Consider the following 26,667-nt stretch of genomic DNA (forward strand, 5'->3'; position numbering starts at 1 on the left):
AGTCCTGACTTGAATGGGAACTGCCATCTATGGATTATATATTATTATTATTATTATTTTGTACTTTTTACCCCTTTTTCTCCGCAATTTCGTGATATCTAATTGGTAGTTCCAGGGTTGGGGAGGTTACTTTCTAACTGCAATCTGTTACAGTTACTAGTTACCTGTCCAAAATTGAAATCAAATCAAATCAAAGTTTATTTGTCACGTGCGCCGAATACAACAAATGCTTACTTACAAGCCCTAACCAACAGTGCGATTTTTAAGTAAAAAATAGGTATTAGGTGAAAAATGGATAAAGAAATAAAAACAACAGTAAAAAGACAGTGAAAAATAACAGTAGCAAGACTATATACAGTAGTGAGGCTATATACAGGCACCGGTTAGTCAAGCTAATTGAGGTAGCAGTAGCGTAAAAGAGGGGGTGGTGTGTGGCGGGACACAATGTAGATAGCCCGGGTACCCAATGTGCGGGGGCACCGGTTAGTCAGGCTAATTGTACATGAATGTATAGTTAAAGTGACTATGCATATATGATAAACAGATAGTAACAGTAGCGTAAAAGACGGGTTGGGGGGGGGGGGGGGGGGGACATTGCAAATAGTCCGGGTAGCCATTTGATTACTTGTTCAGGAGTCTTATGGCTTGGGGATAAAAACTGTTGAGAAGCCTTTTGGTCCTAGACTTGGCGTTCCGGTACCGCTTGCCATGCGGTAGTAGAGAGAACATTCTATGACTGGGGTGGCTGGGGTCTTTGACAGTTTTTAGGGCCTTTCTCTGACACCGCCTGGTGTAGAGGTCCTGGATGGCAGGCAGCTTAGCCCCAGTGATGTACTGGGCCGTACGCACTACCCTCTGTAGTGCCTTGCGGTCGGAGGCCGAGTAGTTGCCGTACCAGGCGTACCCGTCAGGATGCTCTCGATGTTGCAGCTGTAGAACCCTTTGAGGATCTGAGGACCCATGCCAAATCTTTTTAGTTTCCTGAGGGGGAATAGTCTTTGTTGTGTTTGGACCATTCTAGTTTGTTGGTGATGTGGACACCAAGGAACTTGAAGCTCTCAACCTGCTCCTCTACAGCCCTGTTGATGAGAATGGTGGCGTGCTCGGACCTCCTTTTCCTGTAGTCCACAATCATCTCCTTTGTCTTGATTATGTTGAGGGATAGGTTGTTATTCTGGCACCACCCAGCCAGATCTCTGACCTCCTCCCTATAGGCTGTCTCATCGTTGATCAGGCCTACCACTGTTGTGTCGTCTGCAAACTTAATGATAGTGTTGGAGTTGTGCCTGGCCACGCAGTCGTGGGTGAACAGGGAGTACAGGAGGGGACTGAGCACGCACCCCTGAGGGGCTCCAAATCAGTAACATAACTTTTGGATTACCCAAACTCAGTAACTTAATCTGATTACATTCAGCTACTTTTAGATTACTTTCCCCTTAAGAGGCATTAAAATAAGACAAAATGTACAGTTGAAGTTGGAAGTTTACATACACCTTAGCCAAATACATTTAAACTCAGTTTTTCACAATTCCTGACATTTAATCCTAGTAACAATTTCGTTTTAGATCAGTTAGGATCACCACCTTATTTTAAGAATGTGAAATGTCTGAATAATAGTAGAGAGAATGATTTATTTCAGCTTTTATTTCTTTCATCACATTCCCAGTGGGTCAGAAGTTTACATACACTCAATTAGTATTTGGTAGCATTCCCTTTCAATTGTTTAACTTGGGTCAAACATTTTGGGTAGCCTTCCACAAGCTTCCCACAATAAGTTGGGTGAATTTTGGCCCATTCCTCCTGACAGAGCTGGTGTAACTGAGTCAGGTTTGTAGGCCTCCTTGCTCACACACGCTTTTTCAGTTCTGCCCACACATTTTCCATAGGATTGAGGTCAGGGCTTTCTGATGGCCACTCCAATACCTTGACTTTGTTGTCCTTAAGCCATTTTGCCACAACTTTGGAAGTATGGTTGGGGTCATTGTCCATTTGGAAGACCCATTTGCGACCAGGCTTTAACTTCCTGACTGATGTCTTGAGATGTTGCTTCAATATATCCACATAATGTTCCTTCCTCATGATGCCATCTATTTTGTGAAGTGCACCAGTCCCTCCTGCAGCAAAGCACCCCCACAACATGATGCTGCCACCCCCGTGCTTCACGGTTGGGATGGTGTTCTTCGGCTTGCAAGCCTCTTTTTCCTCCTTTTCCTCCAAACATAATAATGGTCATTATGGCCAAACAGTTTTATTTTTGTTTCATCAGACCAGAGGACATTTCTCCTAAAAGTACGATCTTTGTCCCTATGTGCAGTTGCAATCCGTAGTCTGCTTTTTTATGGCGGTTTTGAAGCAGTGGCTTTTTCCTTGCTGAGCGGCCTTTCAGGTTATGTCGATATTGGACTTGTTTTACTGTGGATATAGATACTTTTGTACTTGTTTCCTCCAGCATCGTCACAAGGTCCTTTGCTGTTGTTCTGAGATTTATTTGCACTTTTCGTACCAAAGTACGTTCATCTCTAGGAGACAGGACGCATCTCTTCCTGAGCGGTATGTTGACTGCGTGGTCCCATGGTGTTTATACTTGAGTACTATTGTTTGTACAGATGAACGTGGTACCTTTCAGGCATTTGGAAATTGCTCCCAAGGATGAACCAGACTTGTGGAGGTCTACAATCTTTTTATTGAGGTCTTGGCTGATTTCATTTGATTTTCCCATGATGTCAAGCAAAGAGGCACTGAGTTTGAAGGTAGGCCTTGAAATACATCCGCAGGTACACCTCCAATTGACTCAAATGATGTCAATTAGCCTTTCAGAAGCTTCTAAAGCCATGGCATCATTTTCTGGAATTTTCCAAGCTGTTTAAAGGCACAGTCAACTTAGTGTATGTAAACTGCTGACCCACTGGAATTGTGATACAGTGAATTATAAGTGAAATAATCTGTGTGTAAACAATTGTTGGAAAGATTACTTGTGTCATGCACCAAGTAGATGTCCTAACCAACTTGCCAAAACTATAGTTTGTTAACAAGAAATTTGTGGAGGGGTTGAAAAACGAGTTTTAATCATCTCTGACTTGTGGTCAGACTCGCTCAGGTGGAACAAACTTAAACTTGTGTTTTTTTTCAATGCTGATTTGAATGTCATTGAGAAAACAGAGAACTGTCAAAGATTTGTTTTCTTGCAAACATCCTTTCAGATTTTAAAACGTAATCCTCGAAGTAATCATCTACTTTTTCAAAAGTATCTGTATTCTGATTACAATATTTTTGCTGGTAATGTAACAGATTACAGTTTACGTGACACCCAGTGTCATAATACATTATGTTCCATCTAACCATGTCATGATATGTCATAGCAGCTGACATAACTTGTCATAACCTGTCATAATATGTTCATAACTCTGTCATGACCCATATGTTTATACCTATTGTGACATATACTGCGTTATTTTTTTGGCTAGTTATGACACCTACAAAAGAGTGTCAAAACCCACATTTATAAAAAAATATATATTCTGCCAAGAAGTTTCCTTTCTTTTTAAAGTTAGTTTCTTAAATCCTTTGTTGTTGTAATGACTTCCTGTCATGTTTTTGTCCTCATATTTTATATCACTTTATCACTTTACAATTTATGACACTGTCATGAAGCATTATGACCACTCTTTGTCACTTTACTTGGACTAAGAACATACACTTTATGACACTGTCAAGAAGCAGTACGACTATCATAATCATATGCGCCAGATAGGCCTATCACGTACATGCCCTTATATCAGTCATCAGTCAAAAAGAGGGTGCCTTGTCCTGCTCCTGAAATCTGCTCCTGCATTCATCCCAGTCATCAGCAACAGATCACTGGAGTAGGTGCACGTCTGACATCAATGTGTGTGCAATTACAATGATAATTTAATATGATACATATTGCCTTGCAAAAGTATTCATCCCCCTTGGCGTTTTTCCTATTTTGTTGCATTACAACCTGTAATTTAAATAGATTTTTATTTGGATTTCATGTAATGGACATACACAAAATAGTACACATTGGTGAAGTGAAATGAAAAAAATAAACGTAAACGTAAACAAACATAAACGGAAAGTCGTGCGTGCGTATGTATTCACCCCCTTTGTTATGAAGCCCCTAAATAAGATCTGGTGCAAACAATTACCTTCAGAAGTCACATAATTAGTTAAATAAAGTTCACCTGTGTGCAATCTAAGTGTCACATGATCTGTCACATGATCTCAGTGTATATATACACACATGTTCTGAAAGACCCCAGAGTCTGCAACACCCCTAAGCAAGGGGCACCACCAAGCAAGCGGCACCATGAAGACCAAGGAGGTCTCCAAACAGGTCAGGGACAAAGTTGTGGAGAAGTACAGATCAGGGTTGGGTTATAAAAACATATCGGAAACTTTGAACATCCAACAGAGCACCATTAAATCCATTATTAAAAAATGGAAAGAAAATGGCACCACAACAAACCTGCCAAGAGAGGGCCGCCCACCAAAACTCACGGACCAGGCAAGGAGGGCATTAATCAGAGAGGCAACAAAGACAACAAAGATTACCCTGAAGGAGCTACAAAGCTCCACAGCAGAGATTGGAGTATCTGTCCATAGGACCACTTTAAGCCGTACGCTCCATAGAGCTGGGCTTTACAGAAGAGTGGCCAGAAAAAAGCCATTGCTTAAAAAATAAATAAGAAAACATGTTTGGAGTTTGCCAAAAGGTATGTGGGAGACTCCCAAAACATATGGAAGAAGGTACTCTGGTCAGATGAGACTAAAATTGAGCTTTTTGGCCATCAAGGAAAATGCTATGTCTGGCGCAAACCCAACACCTCTCATCACCCTGAGATCATCATGCCCACAGTGAATGGTGGTGGCAGCATCATGCTGTGGGGATGTTTTTCATCGGAAGGGACTGGGAAACTGGTCAGAATTGAAGGAATGATGGATGGCACTAAATACAGGGACATTCTTGAGGGAAACCTGTTTCAGTCTTCCAGAGATTTGAGACTGGGACGGAGGTTCACCTTCCAGCAGGACAATGACCCTAAGCATACTGCTAAAGCAACACTCAAGTGGTTTAAGGGGAAACATTTAAATGTCTTGGAATGGCCTAGTCAAAGCCCAGACCTCAATCCAATTGAGAATCTGTGGTATGACTTAAAGATTGCTGTACACCAGCCGAACCCATCCAACTTGAAGGAGCTGGAGCAGTTTTGCCTTGAAGAATGGGCAAAAATCCCAATGGCTAGATGTGCCAAGCTTATAGAGACATACCCCAAGAGACTTGTAAATGGCTGCAAAATGTGGCTCTACAAAGTATTGACTTTGGGGGGGGGGGGTGAATAGTTATGCACGCTCAAGTTTTCAGGTTTTTTATTTTTTATTTATTGTTTGTTTCACAAGAAAAAATATGTTGCATCTTCAAAGTGGTAGGCATGTTGTGAAAATCAATTGAAACAAACCACCAAAAAATCTATTTTAATTCTAGGTTGTAAGGCAACAAAATAGGAAAGATGCCAAGGGGGGTCAATACTTTCGCAAGCAACTGTATACACTACCGTTCAAAAGTTTGGGTTCACTTAGAAATGTCCTTGTTTTTGAAAGAAAAGCACATTTTTTGTCCATTAAAATAACATCAAATTGATCAGAAATACAGTGTAGACATTGTTAATGTTGTAAATGACTATTGTCGCTGGAAACGGCAGATTAAAAAAAATATTTAAAAAAAAAATAGAATATCTACATAGGCGTACGGAGGCCCATTATCAGCAACCATCACTCCTGTGTTCCAATGGCACGTTGTGTTAGTTAATCCAAGTTTATACTTTTAAAAGGCTAATTGATCATTAGAAAACCCTTTTGCAATTATGTTAGCCCAGCTGAAAACTGCCCCGGGGCCTATGGTTTCTTCATTTGGCCATTGGAATAGGGTGCTATTTGGGATGCAACCCTTGTCTCCTCTCTCTCAATCAGTGTCTGTCAATGACTCTTCCTGTGACCCCTGTCTGTATCGTTCTTCTCATGTGTTGGTTTGCGTGTCAAAGTCATGCTGCATTACAGCTTTAAACTCTTGGTGCTCTTCCCTGGTGTTGCATTGACCACCAATGGATGGAGAGAGTAAAAATCGATAGCATTTTCACCTCTTTTTAAAATGATCAATAACATAAAAAGACGTAACAGTAGCTAATGTAATCAGGCTAACAGCACTCAGACAGGTTGATTCCCAAATGGCACCCTATTCCCTATATAGTGCACTAATTTTAACATAGCCCTATGAGCCCTGGTCAAAAGTAAAGTAGTGCACTATGTAGGGAATAGGGCACAATTTGGGACACGGATTCAGAGGCTGTGACGTCACAGGGTCAGTTCCTCAAACTGTCTGGCAGTTGACAGCTCTCTGTTCTGCATTGAAATTTCATCAAGGGAAGTATGTGTGTGTGTGGGGGGGGGGGGGGGGGGGTTGTATGTATGTATGTGCGGTAGCCTAGCGGTTGCTAGTTCAAATCCCCGAGCCGACTAGGTGAAACATCTGTCGATGTGCCCTTGAGCAAGGCACTTAACTCCTGTAATTTTCTCGGGATAAGAGCGTCTGCTAAATAACTCAAATGTAAATGTGTGTCCTCGCGTGCACCTATTTGTTTATAAATGCCCCCCTTCTCTGGAGAATAAAGGAAGTTGCACTTCAAACACATCTACAGTTCAAGTCGGAAGTTTACATATACCTTGGCCAAATACATTTAAACTCTGTTTTTCACAATTCCTGACATCTAATCCAAGTAAAAATTCCCTGTCTTAGGTCAGTTAGGATCAACACCTTATTTTAAAGAATGTGAAGTGTCAGAATAATAGTAGAGAGAATTATTTATTTCAGCTTTTATTTCTTTCATCACATTCCCAGTGGGTCAGAAGTTTACATACACTCAATTAGTATTTGGTAGCATTGCCTTTAAATTGTTTAACTTGGGTCAAACGTTTCGGGTAGCCTTCCACAAGCTTCCCACAATAAGTTGGGTGAATTTTGTCCCATTCCTCCTGACAGAGCTGGTGTAACTGAGTCAGGTTTGTAAGCCTCCATGCTCACACACGCTTTTTCAGTTCTGCCCACTAATTTTCTATAGGATTAAGGTCAGGGCTTTGTGATGGCCACTCTAATACCTTGACTTTGTTGTCCTTAAGCTATTTTGCCACAACTGGAAGTATGATTGGGGTCATTGTCCATTTGGAAGACCCATTTGCGACCAAGCTTTAACTTCCTGACGGATGTCTTGAGATGTTGCTTCAATATATCTACATAATGTTCCTTCCTCATGATGCCATCTATTTTGTGAAGCGCACCAGTCCCTCCTGCAGCAAAGCACCCCCACAACATGATGCTGCCATCCCCGTGCTTCACGGTTGGGATGGTGTTCTTCGGCTTGCAAGCCTCCCCCTTTTTCCTCCAAACATAATAATGTTCATTATGGCCAAACAGTTCTATTTTTGTTTCATCAGACCAGAGGACATTTCTCCAAAAAGTACGATCTTTGTCCCCATGTGCAGTTGCAAACCGTAGTCTGGTTTTTTATGGCGGTTTTGGAGCAGTGGCTTCTTCCTTGCTGAGCGGCCTTTCAGGTTATGTCAATATAGGACTTGTTTTACTGTGGATATAGATACTTTTGTACCTGTTTCCTCCAGAATCTTTACAAGGTCCTTTGCTATTCTGGGATCTATTTGCACTTTTCGTACCAAAGTACGTTCATCTCTAGGAGACAGAACGCGTCTTCTTCCTGAGCGGTATGTTGACTGCGTGGTCCCATGGTGTTTATACTTGAGTACTATTGTTTGTACAGCTCAACGTGGTACCTTCAGGTGTTTGGAAATTGCTCCCAAGGATGAACCAGACTTGTGGAGGCCTACAATTTCTGAAGGTAGGCCTTGAAATACATCCGCAGGTACACCTCCAATTGACTCAAATGATGTCAATTAGCCCATCAGAAGCTTCTAAAGCCATGACATCATCTTCTGGGTTTTTATGACTCCAATCTAAGTGTATGTAAACTTCCGACTTCAACTGTAGGTTGTGCGTGTGCGTGTGTGTGCATGCATGTTTGTGAAAAGAGAGTGAGAGGGTTGAGCATTGATTACAACCATGGAGACAAAAACCGAGAGTGTGTCATGGTGGTAGTTTGTAAGAATTCAGTTGTGTGACGTAGCGGGGAGATGTGGTCAGTTAAGTGGTCACTTTAGTCTCGACCAATGTGTACGCAGTGTCACTATTACCAAGCAGTACCAAGCACAACTAAGTATAGCCAGCCCTGTAATGTTACTATGGCTAATGGATCTAATAATAATAATATTCATAATAATTATGATGATATAATTAATGCCATTCGTCAGACGTTTTTATACCAAGTGAGTGACCGTAGTGTGTGCACACAGTACATTTTCCATATGAGCGGCCCCAGCGGGAATCCATCCCGAAAATGTGGTGAGATTAAGAACAGAGAGAGAGAGAGAGAGAGAGAAAGCGGTCTACAGAGAGAAGCGGAGCGAGAGAGTGGTTTGGTGGTTGGACTTTTTCTGTTGTTGTAAGTTTCCCCTGCTGCACCTCCTGTCACTGCGTGACATCAAGTCTCTACTTCCTCCTTGGGCCACCACACGCTCCAACAGGTCTCGCACACCCTTCAATGGACCTTCTGCTTCTGCCTGCTGGAACACATGTCCCTCTCTGTGTTCTCGTGTCAGTGTGTGTCACCGGTATCCGTGTGCAGTCGTCTCCCGTTTTGAACCAGGATGAGTTTCAGGAGTAAGATCACGTTCCGAAGGAAGAACAGGGATAAGACCAGGCGTGTGCGGAACGATTTCAACCGCCTGAGCGTTGTATGTATGCCCTCTCTTTCTCTTTCTCTGTCTATCTAGCTATCTATATTTCTATCTTTCTATCTCCCTCTTTAGTGCAGTGCCGTAACCTGTGTGTTTTTATTGCCCTGGGCTTCCTGTTCCTTTCTGTTGCACCTGTCGATCCGGGGTGAAGTTCCCCTTAGGTACAGATCTAGGATCAGCTTCCCCTTCCCCAGTCCTAACCTTAATCATTAGTGGGTGAAAGACGAAACTGACCCAGGATCAGTCTCCAATCAGTCTTCACTCTACACTGCACCTGTCCGTCAACATGAGGCTAACCGACATGGCACAGGTTGGAATTGGACATTGCTAGCCTTTGCCTAATACTAGTTAGTCAAACAGAGAGTCATTGGCTATCTGATTGGTGTGTTGGTATCTGTAACTGGCAGAGACTCAAAACAGTATCGCTCCCTATGTCTATCTGAGTTTTTAACCAGTGGAGTGGCCATGTACAATCAGGAAAAGTGATCTATATGTTCACAACATTCAAACTGGAGATAGGAGGTTGTCAGCAAGGGACTTGTACGCCTCCGTACGTAGGTCTGATTGTACAAATGCTCCGCAACATCCTAACTATATCGGTGTGATGTTGTCTGGTGCAATGTAGACACCAAGCGTGTAGGTGTTTACGTAGCGTATATCGAGCTGCTCTGAGATTTGATACGACGCCGACAGCAACACGGCTAACTCTGAAGTCTCAGTCGGCACCAAGCTGCTGTGTTACTGAGCCGATGGTACGTCAGGTGTCAGGGGAGGTGTATGACGCTAAGCTAGCTTCGGCTGACTGTTATCAGCGCCTATTTCCTTACACGGTGTTGTGTCGTTTTCCCAGCAGTTTTGTCTGTCTTAATGACACCCTACTCCCTCACCATTGCACTATTTTTGACCAGACTAAAGGGGAACCAAAACTAGACCAAAACTAAGGGGTGCCATTTGACCCCTCAGTGCCTCTGGTCAAGTCAAGTGTCAAAACTGAATGAGCCAAACCCAAAGCCCTGCTCAGTAGGGTGATTAAGGGATTTGGCAACAGCGTGAATGAATGCTGAATATGAAAGACTGTTGTTCATGTGTTTCTCTGCCCCTCCCCCCAGTCCGTCTGTATGGTAAGATCCCTACTGACTGGAACCAAGGTAGGAGAGATTGCGAGGCAGATTCGAACCCATGCGGACGGGTAGTTTTGGCTAAACGTGTGCCGGGGCGGGTACTCGGCACTAACCGCTGGACCACAGGCCACTCAGGCAAAAGATATTGTCTTGGTAGACATTTCTGTGAGGTTGAGAAATGAAATTGTCCTCAGTCGTCATTCTCCCTTCCAGTCAGGTACAGTTCGTATAAACAAATTGTTTATTTTTATTTTTTTTACATTTGAGTCACACCAAGATCCTTCCTCACAACAAGGAATGTTATGATTCTGGGTATTTTTCAGTCTTTCGTTTTTTGTCACATTCTTTGTCATGGTTTTATGCCTCAATGACTATGGTTTCTAAATGATTTCTACCTCTTTCCCTTGTGGGTGAGGGGTGCATTCGGTCAGAGGTGTGTTCACTAGGAACCAAACGGAGGCTGAAATGGGGAGGGACCTAGCTGAACTTAAGAAACCCTTTAAGAAATCCAATAAACCCATTTCCTTTTTAAACCGTTTTGCTACGGTGTGCACTAATGAATACACCCCTGGTCTAACTGAACAGGGGGTAGTGGTCGGAACCCCCCGCTATGGGCGTGTGAACAGAGAACACAGGTCTTCAGTTTTCATCTTCTCCGACCACAGTTTTTGTTAGCAGTGATGAATAAGACATAACGCTTTCCTTTGAGGACGGAAATACCCTCGTCTCATCATGTGCAGTCCATTTCGCTTTCTGTGAAACGCACTGTGTGGATGGGCTTGTTGAGACCATGTGTTGTGCAGATGTGTAGCCTAACCCTTAACCTAAAATGTATTGTAAACGTCTGCCTTTGTGATATAGCAGTCTACGGTCATTTCAGAACTCGAATCTCTGACGTAATCCTTTGCATCTGAATACTATTGAGCACCAGAATCTACAAATAATAGGTGACATTGAGCCTGTCATTTAAATACGTTTTCTGAGCTGTTATGATCACTGCGAATGTGATATAGTGTCCATCTGTCAGTCAAACAGTTTCCCTCGTTGGAAAGAGGGGAACGGCTCAACATGTTTTTTGGTTCAGTTTGGTTTGGCACATGACATGTAGCCACTTAATCCTCTATTTTACTTCTCTCTTCCCCGCCCCTCTAGACTGGGGCCCGCGTCCCAAATGGCACTCTCTTCGCTATGTAAGTGCGCCACTTTTGGCCAGGGTCTATCGGGAACGGGGTCGCATTTTGGGTGCAGCCTTGACGTCTGTGCAGCTGATCCAATGGTGACGGAGTAAACACAGGAAGTGAGGGGGTAGCTAGTTTTTCATGCCTTGCAACAACAACAAAAAGATTTATGCCCATCCATAGATAAATAGATAGATTAACAGATGTTCTGAGGTTTAGACAATTTGCCTAGCCACACCATTTGGATCGTCTTTGATTTGAAGAACACTTGTTGACTGGCTGACTTCTCTCAGAGTTCAGAGAGGTTTATAAGTCATGATTGTTGAACAGTGTAGAGGCAAATTGCACTTGGTGATAGCGTAGTCATTTGTGTTGCTGGCTGTCTGTCTGTCTTTCTCTCTCTCTGTGTGTTACAGCATGATAAGCCCTAGATGTAGAAGACTTTCTGTGTGACCTAATAGTTGAATATGTTGGATATCCCCATGGTGTGACTGTTGCAGCAGTCATCAAGTGTATGGCTGACTGCGCAATTTTGATAATGAGTGTGTTCCACGTGGACCGGGATTGGAATCCAGCGTCCGCCACATTCTCATCTGTGTTTCCCCAAGTAGTACCCAAGTGTTTTATTTCACTGCCACATGGGATAAGTCAAGTAAAATGTCTGTCTGTTTGTGTGTGTTCCAGCAGGAGAAACCCAAGCTGATAGACCCTCTGGACTACGAGGCTGTGATCTGTGACCTGGGAGATGAGCTGAAGGAAGACCCCCTCAGAGAGCTGCTCCTCTTCCCCGACAACGATTTCACGGTGGGTACGAACGCGTCTGTGTGTGTACGTGCATGTGCGTTCGAGACGTGTGTGTGTGTGTGAATGCCATTCTGTCTCTGTCAAGTCTGTCTGTATGTCACCCACAAACGACCTCCTTTCACTTACTTAATTTGCTGTGTGTGTGTGTGGGAATGGGGGTGTGGGAATGAGGGTGTGGGTGTGTGTGGGACTGTCTGTGTCTGGCTCATTTATTTTATTTATTTAACCTTTATTTAACTAGGCAGGTCAGTTAAGAACAAATTAGGAACAGTGGGTTAACTGCCTTGTTCAGGGGCAGAACGACAGATTTGTACCTTGTCAGCTCGGGGATTCAAACTTAACGCTCTACCTCTCAACGCTCTAACCACTAGGCTACCTGCCGCCTCATGCCAGCCACACCAATGTTTTTCAACAAGACAGAAGGACAGACAGACACACACACTCATTTTGCATTCTGAGCCCCTCATTCCCCCCATTGCTCCCCCAGTGTCCCGTGGCTGTTTATCATTAGTGACTTAATTAGTGCGCTAATGTGACTCCTTAAGACCGCCACTTCATATTAACTCGTTTTAATTGGTTTTAGGGAAATGACTCGGCTCTCGATCCCTGAGTTGATGTTTAAATTCATGACTCTGCTACCGTGATACACACACACACACACACACACACACACACACACACACACACACACACACACACACACACACACACACACACACACACACACACACACACAGGCCCGGCAACCAAACAGTCCTGTTTCATTTGCTGGGTCTCCATAGCTCAATCTAATTGAAACTCCAATTCACTTGCTAATGGACAAACCTAATTCGCTTCCAAAACCCCAAAATAAATGTCCTTCCTCTGAGTGTGCTGCATTTTAAACAGCTGACTGCAGACACAGTAAATCAGAACCAAGCATTGATCAGAGAGGACGGGAACTTGGCTGTTCTCAGTGGCCTACGTCCCGAATGACACCCTATTCCCTATATAGTGCACTACTTTTGACTAGAGTCCTATGGGAATAGGAATAGGGTGCCATTTGGGACACAGACAGAATTGCATAGAGTTGCCACTAGCTGCGTAATCAGTGAGAGCAGTATTTCTCCAACTTCAATCTTTCCTTCTAGGTATGGATGATTTATTTGAGCCTTTTATTTGAGCCATTTGCTATTTTTGACCGCAATATTTATGAATGAATTATGACCACCCCGGAGCTCTTGGTCAGATGTTATTCGTCAAGTGCTGACACACTGGAATAGGGCTCAGTGATCTGACTGTACATCATAGTGGTAAAGACTGTATCCTTGGAGTTCAATCATTTTCATATTCGGACCTGCACATATATCCTATCCCACTTCTGCATGTATCAGCTTTTACCTCATCTCAGTAATCCAAAACCAGCTCTCGCATAAACAACAGCTATAGAATTTTCTTCTAGGGGAAGAGGTTGAGATGTCAAGTCCACACGCCTTCCAGCCCGACAGTCTTTCACAAGAGATGATCTTTTCACCTGACATCAAACTGCCCCTCCCCATCTGATGTCTCCTCCCCCTCTGTCCCCCCCAGGTGTCCACAGTGCCCCTGGAGAGACGGACACTGCAGTCCACCGTGCCCCAGGGGGCCGAGCTTCAAGCCGAGTGTCTGCTGGTCAGACAGGTGAGTGTGTGAGAGAGAGAGAGAGTGCCATGCTTAGTTGTGTGATTGAGCTTGGGTGCAGAGGAGGGCTATGGAGCAGGGCTGACTCCACATTCAGTCTGGCAGGCAGGCAGCTTGGCGTGGGGGTCGTCCGGGTAAGGGTCAGGACTACATGTAGTTGTTAGTGTACTTTAAACATATCCTCAACACAGAGGTCTACATCAACATGAGCCCGTGAGGCAGTGACATCAGGAGCACAGATGTGTTCTGTTCCTCCAGGAGCTGTGTGTGTTTCTGTGTGCCTGCGAGCGAGTGTGTTTGTGCGTGTGAGAGAGGGAGAAGGAGAGTTTCTCCGGCTAGCTCTATGAGTGAACGTGCAAGACTGCAGAGAGAGAGAGGGCTTCCTGGTCTCCGACCCACTTCAGTCCCTATGCACGGAATACACACGAGAAAGTTCCGAACATGTATTCTGAACCCAATGCCTTGGAGTTACTGCTCCTCCTCTGAACCAGAAGTACAGTCGTGCAGCTGGATCATGTTTCTCTCTGTGGGAATCAACAGCATCTGGAGCGTGGTGAGGGGGTGGTGGGGAACCCAGCCGTGTTGTTGGAGCTGTGGGGCTGAGCTGACTGGACCGCTGACTGCTGCTTCCAATGAGCTCGTCTATGGAGCTGAATCATCTGAGGCTGCCTGCTGGCCATGCAGGGATGGAGAGGGAGAGGGAGAGAGAGAGAGAGAGAGAGCAGGGATTTTGTCCACTGTATCCTGTTGTTTTGGAGGGACTCTGCTCTGCTTAGTTGGGCTGGCCTGCAAAGACACTAAGGGCTATGGGTGGTGGCTGGGAGGTTTCAGTTGCTGCCTAGTGTATGGGGCTGCATCCCAAATGGCACCCTATTCCCTTTATAATGCTCACCCTATTTCCCATAGGGCTCTGGTCAAACGTAGTGCTCTAATGTAGGGAGGCATTTGGGATGGGGAAAACCTGGTCTGTTGTACAACTGAATGCCTTCAACTGAAATGTGTCTTCCGCATTTAACCCAACTCCTCTGAATCAGAGAGGTGCGAGGGACTGCCTTAATCGACATCTTCGGCACCCGGGGAACACTAGGTTAACTGCCTTGCTCAGAACGATAGATTTTTACCTTGTCAGCTCGGGGATTCGATCCAGCATCCTTTCAGTTACTGGCCCAACGCTCTAACCACTAGGCTACCTGCCGCCCTGGGCCTGTGTGAGAGCAAGGCTGTGTTTTCACAAACATGACTTCATCCATCTAAAGTAGTTGAAAAGTTAAGTCTGTGGGTGATATAAAAATTTCCCCTCAGTTGACTGTTGTGTTGGATTTAATACAGTGTCTCCTTAGTTACGATAGCTACACAGCCACGACTGCCACCTTTTTAACCATGAAACCATTTCATCTCTTTTTGAGGAACCCTAGAAATGCAAATGACGACAACCAGCGAAATTTTGCATACATTTCCCCTATTGGGTTGTCAGTTGAAGATGTGGATCTGATAAGCCTATACTGTGGCTGTGACCCACATGGCACCCGATTCCCTTTATAGGGCAATCATTTGTGGTGGTACCCTATGGGCCCTGGTCAAAAGCAGTTGGCTGCCATTTGGGTGTGCCTGTTTTCACGCTCTTATCGTGACACGTCATGTTTGATGGGGGGGGGGGGGCTGAAGTGAAAGAGTTACAGCACACGCCGGCTAGGAGGAAGTGCTCAAATTAGCCAAACCACTGTCTCACAGATATCCTCGCTGCATACGGAAACACACCAGACACCACACCGTCACAGCTTACTGATGACGGGGTGCGTGTGAGAGACCATAGAGAGAGAGAGAGAGACACACACACAGAGAGAGAGAGAGAGAATGGCTATTTAAGTGTGTGCTCCCAGACATGTGTTATTGCCTTGTGGAAGTAAATATGTTTTGAGTGTCTTTAATAATGAACGTGATGACTGCCAGTGGAGCTGTGTTTAAGTGGTAGATAATGATACCGCCACTCAGACAGAAAGAAGATGAGAATCCACAGAACAACAGAGAAAACACACTGCTGAGAGGAGATAGAGAGAGAGGGTGAGAGTGCGTGCGTGCGTGAGTGTCTGTCTGTGTGTGTGTGTTTACGAGTGAGAGGGAGTGCGCTTGCGCGTAACCGAGCTTGCGTATCTGCGCTTTGTGTGCATGTGAGAGACAGAGAGAAGAGAGCGAGAGGGAGAGAAAGAAAGTCTAACTCAAGCCCGTGGGACAGAATGTTAATTAAATTCTTCCTACGGTTTGATTCATCTAATCATGGATTCAATCTTGTAACTCTGTAAGCTTGTGGGGCTCCAAGATGACCTGTGTGAAGCCAAGCTCGGGCTGCGGAGTCTGCCTCCCTCTACAAATGGCACCCTTTTCCCTATGGGCCCGTGTCAAAAGTAGTGTACTATGTAGGGAATATGGCACAATTTGGGACGCGACATTGATGTTGTGGAGGGAGGCAGACTCTGCAGCCCTAGCTTGCGTCACACTGGGTTGTATGAGGACAGCTACTCATGTAAAACAAAGCTGTACACTGCCTTTACATTACCATTACTGTGCTTTGGATCTACTTATTTGAATGGATAGGTGTGTGTGTGTGTGTGTGTGTGTGTGTGTGTGTGTGTGTGTGTGTGTGTGTGTGTGTGTGTGTGTGTGTGTGTGTGTGTGTGTGTGTGTGTGTGTGTGTGTGTGTGTGTGTGTGTGTGTGAGACTATCTGTAGAGCTGTATAAGAACCACGTTGTGACAGAGAGGGGATTTTAAGCATCAACTGCCCATGCCAAGACGCGCACACACACACACACACACATCTCTATTCTTGTTAATTGAGAACCTCTTTGCTGAGGAATGTGATTGGTATATTTCCTATGTGTAATTTGTTGTGTAGTTGCGAAAGAGACCATTGTCTCAATGGGACTCCCTGTTAAAATAAAGGTCAAATAAATACATGAAATAAAACACACTCACACACACGGTCATATATACAGACAGAATCAACTGTCTGTTATTCACCTGGACTAAGGCATTAACAGAACCTCTCTCTCCTCCTCTTCCTCTTTCTTCTCCTCTATTCCAGGCCTGCGAGTACTACAACTCCCAACTACACGTGGTCCATTACAAATATGATGAGTACGCAGGAGATTACCGGCTACTTCCCAGGTACAGAACAGGCTATGAAAGAGTTGCGCAATTCTGTCAACTTTCCCAAAATACCCAGGTTTTCCAGAAATGTTGTGAAAAAAAAGTTACCAGAATTTCGCAACCCTTGGCTAGGATTAGACTTATGTACAGAGCAGTGTGTGTACATATTTTCATTGTTCCGCATAAGAAAAGTACTGTACTTTGCCACTTCATGTACTTCTAAGTGTTATGAGTATTGAGTTAGACAGGGCCCACTCCAGGGCTTAACTGTTTTTGACATAGCGTCTGTGTCAGGAACGCATGCCAGACTTTCCAAAAGCGTACTTCACATAAACACCAGGAAAGACGCAGCTGAAAACCTCAGCTAGACCAGAAGATCCAGGGGATGTGTCCCTAATGGAACCCTATTCTCTATTTAGTGCACTACTTTTGACCAGAGTTCACTAAATAGGGAATAGAGTGCCATTTAAGAGGCGGCCTCAGTGGTCTGCGGTTGCATAATGGGTCTCTCGAAAAATAGCTCTCTGTGATGTCAACAATGGGAACAAAAAACAAAATGGTGGACGCCGGTGGGATGTGTTGTTGAGTGGCAGGCTGTCCAGCTGCGGGGATGTCAGGGCTGTGCATTGGTCACTCAACCCCTGGGAGACCAGCCATCAGAGCAGGGCCTCTTTGATCTCTGACCCCTATCCAGACCACTGTAATGTTCTCCTGGTCTCCCGTGGGTTGGTTATGCTGGAGTCCAGTTAATTTCACGTGACCTTTCTGAGTTTGTTGAACTTTAAATCTTTTTGAGTTCATATACTGTACATCAACTCTAAAACTGATCCATAGTTTACTTTTGATAATGTATACAGTAGTTACCATCATAGATACTAAGAGACTGAATGTACATGCTCTTATAGAGGTTATATCCACATGATATGAGTTTTCTCTCTGAATCAGTTCCTCTGTCTTTCCTTGGACACAGAGTTAGCAGCAGATCTAGGATCAGTTTGGGAGCTACCGCTAGCCTTTGTGAGATACCCTGGACACAGTTAGCAGCAGATCTAAGATCAGTTTTGGCTGATCATACTATATGTCTGGGATCCAATTGACAGATTAACAGCCCAGTTCACTATGAGCTAGTCATCTTCACAAGATGTGTCCCTCCAGAGATTACATAAACTCAGCAAAAAAAGAAATGTCCTCTTCATTTTCAGCAAACTTAACATGTGTAAATATTTGTATGAACATAACAAGATTCAACAACTGAGACATAAACTGAACAAGTTCCACAGACATGTGACTAACAGAAATGGAATAATGTGTCCCTGAACAAAGGGGGGGTCAAAATCAAAAGTAACCGTCAGTATCTGGTGTGGCCACCAGCTGCATTAAGTACTGCAGTGCATCTCCTCCTCATGGACTGCACCAGATTTGCCAGTTCTTGCTGTGAGCTGTTACCCTACTCTTCCACCAAGGCACCTGCAAGTGTGATGTTTGGATGTACCGATCCTGTGCAGGTGTTGTTACACGTGGTCTGCCAATGCGAGGACGATCAGCTGTCCGTCCTGTCTCCCTATAGCGCTGTCTTAGGTGTCTCACAGTACGGAAATTGCAATTTATTGCCCTGGCAACATCTACAGTCCTCATGCCACCTTGCAGCATGCCTAAGGCACGTTCACGCAGATGAGCAGGGACCCTGGGCATCTTTCTTTTGGTGTTTTTCATTCAGTAGAAAGGCCTCTTTAGTGTCCTAAGTTTTCATTTGCCTACTGTCTGTAAGCTGTTAGTGTCTTAACGACCGTTCCACAGGTGCATGTTCATTGTTTATGGTTCATTGAACAAGCATGGGAAACAGTGTTTAAACCCTTTACAACGAAGAGCTGTGAAGTTACTTGGGTTTTTACGAATGATCTTTGAAAGACAGGGTCCTGAAAAAGGGCTGTTTCTTTTTTTTTTGCTGAGTTTACAAGAGCCTTGAAGTCTGGCATGATGCAAGACTATTCAAACTATGACGTCCAAACACAGGGGTGACGCCGAAGATTGCCATTTCTTTTAAGCCTGTTGGAGACACTTTTAAAAAGATGGCATCAATTATATTTGCTGAGACTAGTTCCAGTGCCGGGTCTGCTATCCTTATAAAAGAGGGAATCCGTTGTGTCTCCAGCTCAGAGCACACACACAAACACAGGGCGGCTCATGAGCGCACTGGAGCGAGGGCAACCCTTTGTCGGGTCCTTTTCGGGAGGAAATGGAGAGGACTCAGCCACACATAAGTCAGGGCTCAGCTCAGACACCCGGGCCATAGAGATGGAAAAGAGAGAAAACCTCCTATCTTTGCTATGATGATCTCCCCACGGGGCAATCTGCTGTTTAACAAAACTGAACTGAATATTGTCCCTTTAACCCGTTTAAAATGGAGAAAGACCTCGATGGCGCTGCCCATGCTATAACAAGCTGTGTAGCAAGTCTACCCTCTATCCAACTCCATGCACCCAGCACCTCTACAGTAAAGCTTACCGTATGCTTCCCAGTCAAAAGAATTCACAGATATATTAATCAACATTTTTATGTTTGTTCATTTTGGTGTTGGGCAGCGTTCAGCAGGGTTTTTTTCCAGCTGTTGGAGCACACAACATTTTTTCTTGAGCCTTGTCGAAATTCGGTAGCCAAAGTTTATGCCCCTTCATCAGTGATTGGTCAAAAGCAGGGATTCTTCAATTAAGTGTTTGTTGTCGTTCAACAACAGACGACTAGTTTTCATGCACATTTCACTTGAGAAATACTGCACCAAACATCTTAGTAACATCTGCGCGACTAAGACTTCCTCGGCAAAAACGTCAAAATTAATTACAGATTTCTTGACTTATCTTAGATTCATTCGGACTATTCGGCAGGAGTTTTTCCTGACAATGTGATCTGGTCAGAAACAACTCTGGGCTCAAGTTAGCCCATGCCTGTGTAGTTAAACAGGCCCTACTACTACTACAAAATACTGCTGGACTGTTATGTTGCTATCACAACACAGGTATCAACAGTAGAGTTGAGGTTGAATGTCATTACTGAGTCTAGTACATTTACGATATGATGAAAGGAGACATAGAAAGAGGACATCCTCCTTGTCTGTGTCCCATATGACACCCTATTCCCTTACTGCATAGTGCACAACTTTTCACCAGATCCCTATGGGCCCAGTTCAAATGTAGTGGTACTAGGGTGCCTTTTGGAACGCAGACCCTTCTCTCTTTCTGCCTGGAGTCTTTTAAGTGTAGTCTTCTCCCTCTTGATATCCCTAATGGAAGACATCCCCCCCGACTCTGTGAAGGGAGAGAGAAGTGGGGAAGGCAGAATGAGTGCTTGTGCTCCGGCGCTCCATGTCCTTTCGAACAGCGCCGCTGAAAAACGCTCAGCGCTGACAGGGGGAAAAAACTGCCGCTCCTAATTCGATTCATTCTTCAAAATCACAATTTAACATGCATCTATTTTTATGACTAGCTGGACCTACCATTTGGTTTTTAAGTATTGAAACTAATCCATATGGTGGTGCATACAGGTGCAATCCACATACAGGTGCATCCTGTTTCCATTGATCATCCTTGAGATGTTTCTACAACTTGATTGGAGTCCACCTGTGGTAAATTCAATTGATTGGACATGATTTGGAAAGGCACACACCTGTCTATATAAGATCAGAGCAAAAACCAAGCCATGAGGTCGAAGGAATTGTGTGTAGAGCTCCGAGACACGATTGTGTCGAGGCACCGATCTGAGGAAGGGTACCAAAAAATGTCTGCACTATTGAAGGTCCCCAAGAACACCGTGGCCTCCATTCTTAAATGGAAAAAGTTTGGGACCACCAAGACTCTTCCTAGAGCTGGCCGCCCGGCCAAACTGAGCCATCGGGGGAGAAGGGCCTTGGTCAGGGAGGTGATCAAGAACTCAATGGTTCCTCTGTGGAGATGGGAGAACCTTCCAGAAGGTCAACCATCTGTGCAGCACTCCACCAATCAGGCTTTTATGGTAGAGTGGCCAGACGGAAGCCACTCCTCAGTAAAAGGCACATGACAGCCCACTTGGAGTTTGCCAAAAGGCATCTAAAAGACTCTCAGACCATGACAAACAAGATTCTCTGGTTTGATGAAACCAAGATTGAACTCTTTGGCCTGAATGCCAAGTGTCACATCTGGAGGAAACCTGGCACCATGTTTTTCAGCTGCAGGGACTGGGAGACTAGGATCAAGGAAAAGATGAACGGAGCAAAGTACTGAAAGATCCTTGATGAAAACCTGCTCCAGAGTGCTCAGGACCTCAGACTGGGGCGACGGTTCACCTTCCAACAGGACAATGACCTTACGCACACAGCCAAGACAACACAGGATTGGCTTCGGGACAAGTCTCTGAATGGCCTTGAGTGGCCCAGCCAGAGCCCGAACTTGAACCCAATCGAACATCTCTGGAGAGACCTGAAAATAGCTGTGCAGCGATGCTCACCACCCAACCTGACAGAGCTTGAGAGGGTCTGCAGAAAAGAATGGGAGAAACTCCCCAAATACAGGTGTGCCAAGCTTGTAGTGTCATACCCAAGAAGAATTGAGGATGTCATCCTGCCAAAGGTGCTTCAACAAAGTACTGAGTAAAGGGTCTGAATACTAACGTAAATGTGATGTTTTTTTTTTTTTTCATTTGATACATTTACAACAAAAAAATGAGAAACCTGTTTTGCTTTGTCATTATGGGGTATTGTGTGGAGATTGATGAGTGAAAAAAACCAATGTAGTCCTTTTTAGAATAGTGCTGTAACGTAACAAAATGTGGAAAAAGTGAATGGGTCTGATTAGTTTCCGCATGCATTGTAAGCACTCTAAATAGGTCAGGAGCCAGACATGGAGCCTAAGATTGAACAAACATGAATTATTTAGCCTATATTATTTCAAGGCTATAGTCTACAAAGAAATACATTGTGAAGCATTTGCGAGTGCGACACAATAAGCTGGTACGTACATAAAGCTCTCAGCAATTAAACATTTTGTTATATTAATTCATTAAAGTCTATAAATTGCAAATATAGGCTGTGACTTACTTATAATTAAATACATATTAATTGAAAAATTACTTATTAGTGCCTTAGAAACTCGAGTTTGGCCAGTCTGTGGCTTCAGGCTCATGTGATGTGGTGCCTGCAAAGCAGGTCAGCAGCGGAGAATACCCTTCTCACACTTGCAGAGCCACTGTGGATGCTAAACACCCCTTTGGCCAGTCTTGCCAGGCCGGGCAGATGCAGATTTGTTTTTAAAACGTTCTATAGGTTTTTAGGCAAAATAACCCAATCAAAACGGAAAGCTCCTTGAATGTGGGAATATGCCAGGCCTATTGGACCAAAATCAATGATGGCCTATTGTATAGATAATAGAAGAAAAAATGAATGAAACGTTTAAGAGATCAGATTTTTTGTTGATACATACTTTGCTACAATGACACACTTAGTTATCTAACCACCGCCTTCCTTTCTTTTAGCATGTGCACGTAGTAAGTACACCATCATGCTTTCAGGATACGTGTCTTTTCAGATTCCACAATGATTATTTAGTTGTGCACACTACATCACCGTACTCCCTCTCTTGCTCTTGGTCCTAAATCAAGTGACCTTGATTTAGCACCTGTGTGTTTTATCAGTCTCTTTATGAAAATATTTAGCGAACTCCATGACAGTAGCTAAAGCAAGGGGCTATAGCAGCACACAAGTAGACTACAGATGCATGCTGGGCATGCCGGGCATGCCCTGAGCTTGTGAAGTGATAACTACTGGAGCGATATTAGAGAGGACGAGAAGGCTGACGCCCCAGACTTTGGGAATCTCACACCGCGCTACTATGGGTGGTGATTCATGCCAGAATTAAGCCTCGTGAAGCTACTGATACCGGTCACCGAGCGTCTTCCTAGCGCTATAAAATAATGCCATGAATTACTGTCAATGGAGACAAGTTTGTTTCTAAGGCGTCAAACTGCCGACACGTTCATGTCACGTGATACGTCATGTAGACGTGGTGTTCACGTCACGTGTCAGTTTGCGTATAAGTTTATTATGAATGATCTTACCATGAACGCCTTAAAACGTCTAGATGTGTTACCCGTTACGTGTTAGTTTAAGTGTCTGTTTAGTTCATCAATTTCAGTTGTCGATTTAGCTAAAATAGGCCTATCACCTCGATGCAAAAATTATTAGGCTAGTTGATATCGCAGCCACCATTACTGTGTAGATATGCCTATTTCTCGCATCAATACAAACACAAGGGATTCTTGGTAGCCTAGTGGTTAGTGTTGGGCAAGTAACCAAAAGGTTGCTAGCTTTTTTTTGTCATTTTGCCCGAGCAAGGCAGTCAACCCATTGTTCCCTGGGCGACGAATAAGTGGATTTCGATTAAGGAGGCCCCCGCACCGCTCTGATTCAGAGGGGTTGGGTTAAATGCAGAAGACACATTTCAGTTGAATGCATTCAGTTGTACAACTGACTAGGTATCCCACTTTCCTTTTCTTTGTTGTGGGTAGTCTAGGTCTCTGGTGGCGCTTTCAAAACAACTCGGAAGTTGGCAATCTCTGACTTCCGACTTCAGTGCGTTCAAGACAACTGGGAACTCTGGGCAAAAAATTTGCTCAGACTGGGATTTTTGTTTTGAACAGTCATCCAACTCGGAATCTCTGGCATCTTTCTCTGGCCTGAAAATCACTGATGTCATGATTTGACTTCGTTTCCACCCCCACTTTACTGGATTAACAGACACATTTACTGTCATCATGCAATCCTTCGTCCATACATTTCTGTGGAAAGCGGGGTTCAAATTGAGGGAGTATGTGAGGATATAGGCCTTGTTATAGAGACGTGCAAAATAATATGCTACCACTTGTTTGCTTAGCTATAGGAAAAGAAACAGTCCAGATTTTATAAAGCGATCTAGGCTTTAACAATGATAAACGCTACAATTATTTCAGCAGTCTACTAGCCTATCGAAAGTCTTGCGCAGCCTTAACTTCTTATGGCTGCAGGGGCAGTATTGAGTAGATGGATGAAAGGTGCCCAGAGGTGCCCATATTAAATGGCCTTAGTCCCAGTTGCTAATATATGCATATTATTATTCATATTGGATAGAAAACACTCTGAAGTTTCTAAAACTGTTTGAAGTATGTCTGTGAGTATAACAGAACTCATATGGCAGGCAAAAACCTGATAAGTTCCACTTCCTGTTTGAATTGTTTCTGAGGTGTCAGATTTTCAACCATGCTCTCAATTGAAATGACAGCGAGATATAGATGAGTTTTCACTTCCTACGGCTTCCACTAGATGTCAATAGTCAACAGAACTTTGTCTGATGACTCTAATGTGAAGGGGGGGGCCGAAGGAGACAGGAATGAGTAATCACTTCCACGGGCTGATCACGCATTCACCATGCGCCTTCACATGAGTAGGACGTCCGTTCCATCGCTCTTCTGAAGTCAATTTAATTTTCCGGTTGGAACGTTATTCAAGATGTATGTTAACAACATTCTAAAGATTGATTCAGTACATCGTTTGACATGTTTCTACTGACTGTTATGGAACTTTTGAACATTTCGTCACGTTATAGTGGAGGCGCTTTCTGACTTTGGAATTGTTTACCGAAGGCGCGAACCAAAGTAGCTAATTGGACATAAATAACGGACATTATCGAACAAATCAAGCATTTATTGTGGACCTGGGATTCCTAGGACTGCATTCTGATGAAGTTCATCAAAGGTAAGGAAACATTTATCATGTATTTTCTGGTTTCTGTTGAGTCCAACATGGCGGCTAATTTGGCTATTGTTCTGAGCCCCGTCTCAGATTATTGCATGATTTGCTTTTTCCGTAAAGTTTTTTTTAAATCTGACACAGCGGTTGCATTAAGGAGAGGTATATCTATAATTCCATGTGTATAACTTGTATTATCATCTACATTTATGATGAGTATTTCTGTTGAAACGATGTGGCTATGCACTATCACTGGATGTTTTTGGAACTAGTGAATCTAACGCGCCAATGTAAACTCCGATTTTTTGTTATAAATATGAACTTTATCAAACAAAACACGCATGTATTGTGTAACATGAAGTCCTATGAGTGTCATCTGATGAAGATAATCAAATGTTAGTGATGCATTTTATCTCTATTTCTGCTTTTTCTGACTGCTATCTTTCGCTGGAAAAATGGCTGTGCTTATTATGGTTTTGTGGTGACCTAACATAATTGTTTGTAGTGCTTTCGCTGAAAAGCATATTTGAAATCGGACACTTTGGTGGGATTAACAACAAGAATACCTTTAAAATGATATAAGACACATGTATGTTTGAGGAATTTTAATTATGAGATTTCTGTTTTTTGAATTTGGCGCCCTGCACTTTATCTGGCTGCTGTCATATCGATCCCGGTAGCGGGATGCAGCCATAAGAAGTTTTAACATCCCAGGAAAATGTGGATGGTTTATTAAATGCTCTGCAATCTAGAACTATGCCTAATGCAAAATACCGAAAAGTTAGAATTAGTGTGGGACTATGCATAGACCAAACAGTTTAACAGAAAAACATGTATTATTCACGAGAATCCCATTGAATCAAGCTATTCATTTCAGTGCAGTTGCGTTCTTACGCATATCCTTAGACTAAACGGAACCAAAAACACCCCAGCCTGTTTTGATCACAGATCATGATGAAGCCTGAACATTTAAGCTGTTTTTCATAAATTTAGCCCACAGTTGCCTACAGATTGATACACATGAAGACCTATATTTAATCTGGAATTGACAAACAGAAGCCTGACTAGGATCCCGACTTTCCCCACATCATATTACCAATTAGGCAAAATGTATTCCTATCCATTTGCATAGGCTAACCATTGCGATTAATGTTATTTACCATCTTCTGCTTTTTATGAATTAACAGGCATCAGGGTAAACATAATATAATTTCAATGCCCCCCCCCCCCCACACACACATTGTTACTTACCTTACAGATCACAAAGTGAACTGATTTCCACTCCATTCATATGCAAATACATTTGATTTATACACTTGCTTGTCTGGCTGGAATGTTTTCATTTTAAACAGGCCTTCCCTTATCTACACTGAAATAATTTTAGTCCTCAATTATGATTTAAAAAAAAAAATCAGAGCACATTAGTACACCCTTGTGGTTGAATATATATCTATTGTAAGTCTTGATACAATTAATAATGTTGAATTAACAAATACCATCACAAACACCAATGTGAAAACCAATCTAGTAATATTTTTTGATTTAAATACATAACCATTGATATTTTTTTGGTACGCTTGTCAATTTACTTTCAGATTTTTTGTACACTCACATGGCAATCATAGACTGAAATACAGAATTATGGTGTGTGGAATAGAGAGGTGGGTCTTGTGTGGATAGGAGGTTCTGCCTGTCACTTGTTTTTCAACATGTAGTGGACTCAGAGGGAAACTCCAAAGTCCAGGCGCTGCTGACCTCTTTGTTCTGAGTGTTTGCAGTGCTAGTGTTTTTAGCTAATCTGTGCAACCCACATTATGTGCCCAGTATGATAGTTGTCTTGCTCTTTCTTAGCAGATAATGACAACTTGACAATAACAGTAGCTGATGTAATGAAACGTTGGAGGGTGGTTGATAATGGTAGTGGATCCATGTCTGGGTGTTAGGCAGAACCCCTAGGTCCTGGAGAACAGTTGACCCCAGCTAGGAGCGAAAGAGCACCAAGCTATCCCGGGTCTCGCCTTCCTTTCGTCCTTCTTCTAAACCAAGTAATTCACCCAGATGTCGAAGCGCTAGGTCCCCTTGATTCTTCTCAGGTGGCTCTCCTTTTTCTCATGCGCCCTGTCCATGTTCAGT

The 26,667-nt window shown here is 43.6% G+C and overlaps 1 protein-coding gene across 1 annotated transcript in view; it reads left to right on the forward strand.

The window, feature by feature from the left end:
• The window catches only part of dock10 (dedicator of cytokinesis 10), a 119,726-nt gene that overhangs the window by 13,639 nt on the left and 79,420 nt on the right, over nucleotides 1-26,667 (forward strand). Inside the window, exons 2-4 of the mRNA XM_038961894.1 lie at nucleotides 11,864-11,983; nucleotides 13,553-13,642; nucleotides 16,723-16,805. Coding sequence (XP_038817822.1) covers nucleotides 11,864-11,983; nucleotides 13,553-13,642; nucleotides 16,723-16,805 — 293 coding nt within the window. The remainder of the gene's footprint in view (nucleotides 1-11,863; nucleotides 11,984-13,552; nucleotides 13,643-16,722; nucleotides 16,806-26,667) is intronic.

This window comes from Salvelinus namaycush, chromosome 23 (genome assembly GCF_016432855.1).
Source record: "Salvelinus namaycush isolate Seneca chromosome 23, SaNama_1.0, whole genome shotgun sequence".
In the NCBI taxonomy this organism is placed as follows: Eukaryota; Metazoa; Chordata; class Actinopteri; order Salmoniformes; family Salmonidae; genus Salvelinus; species Salvelinus namaycush.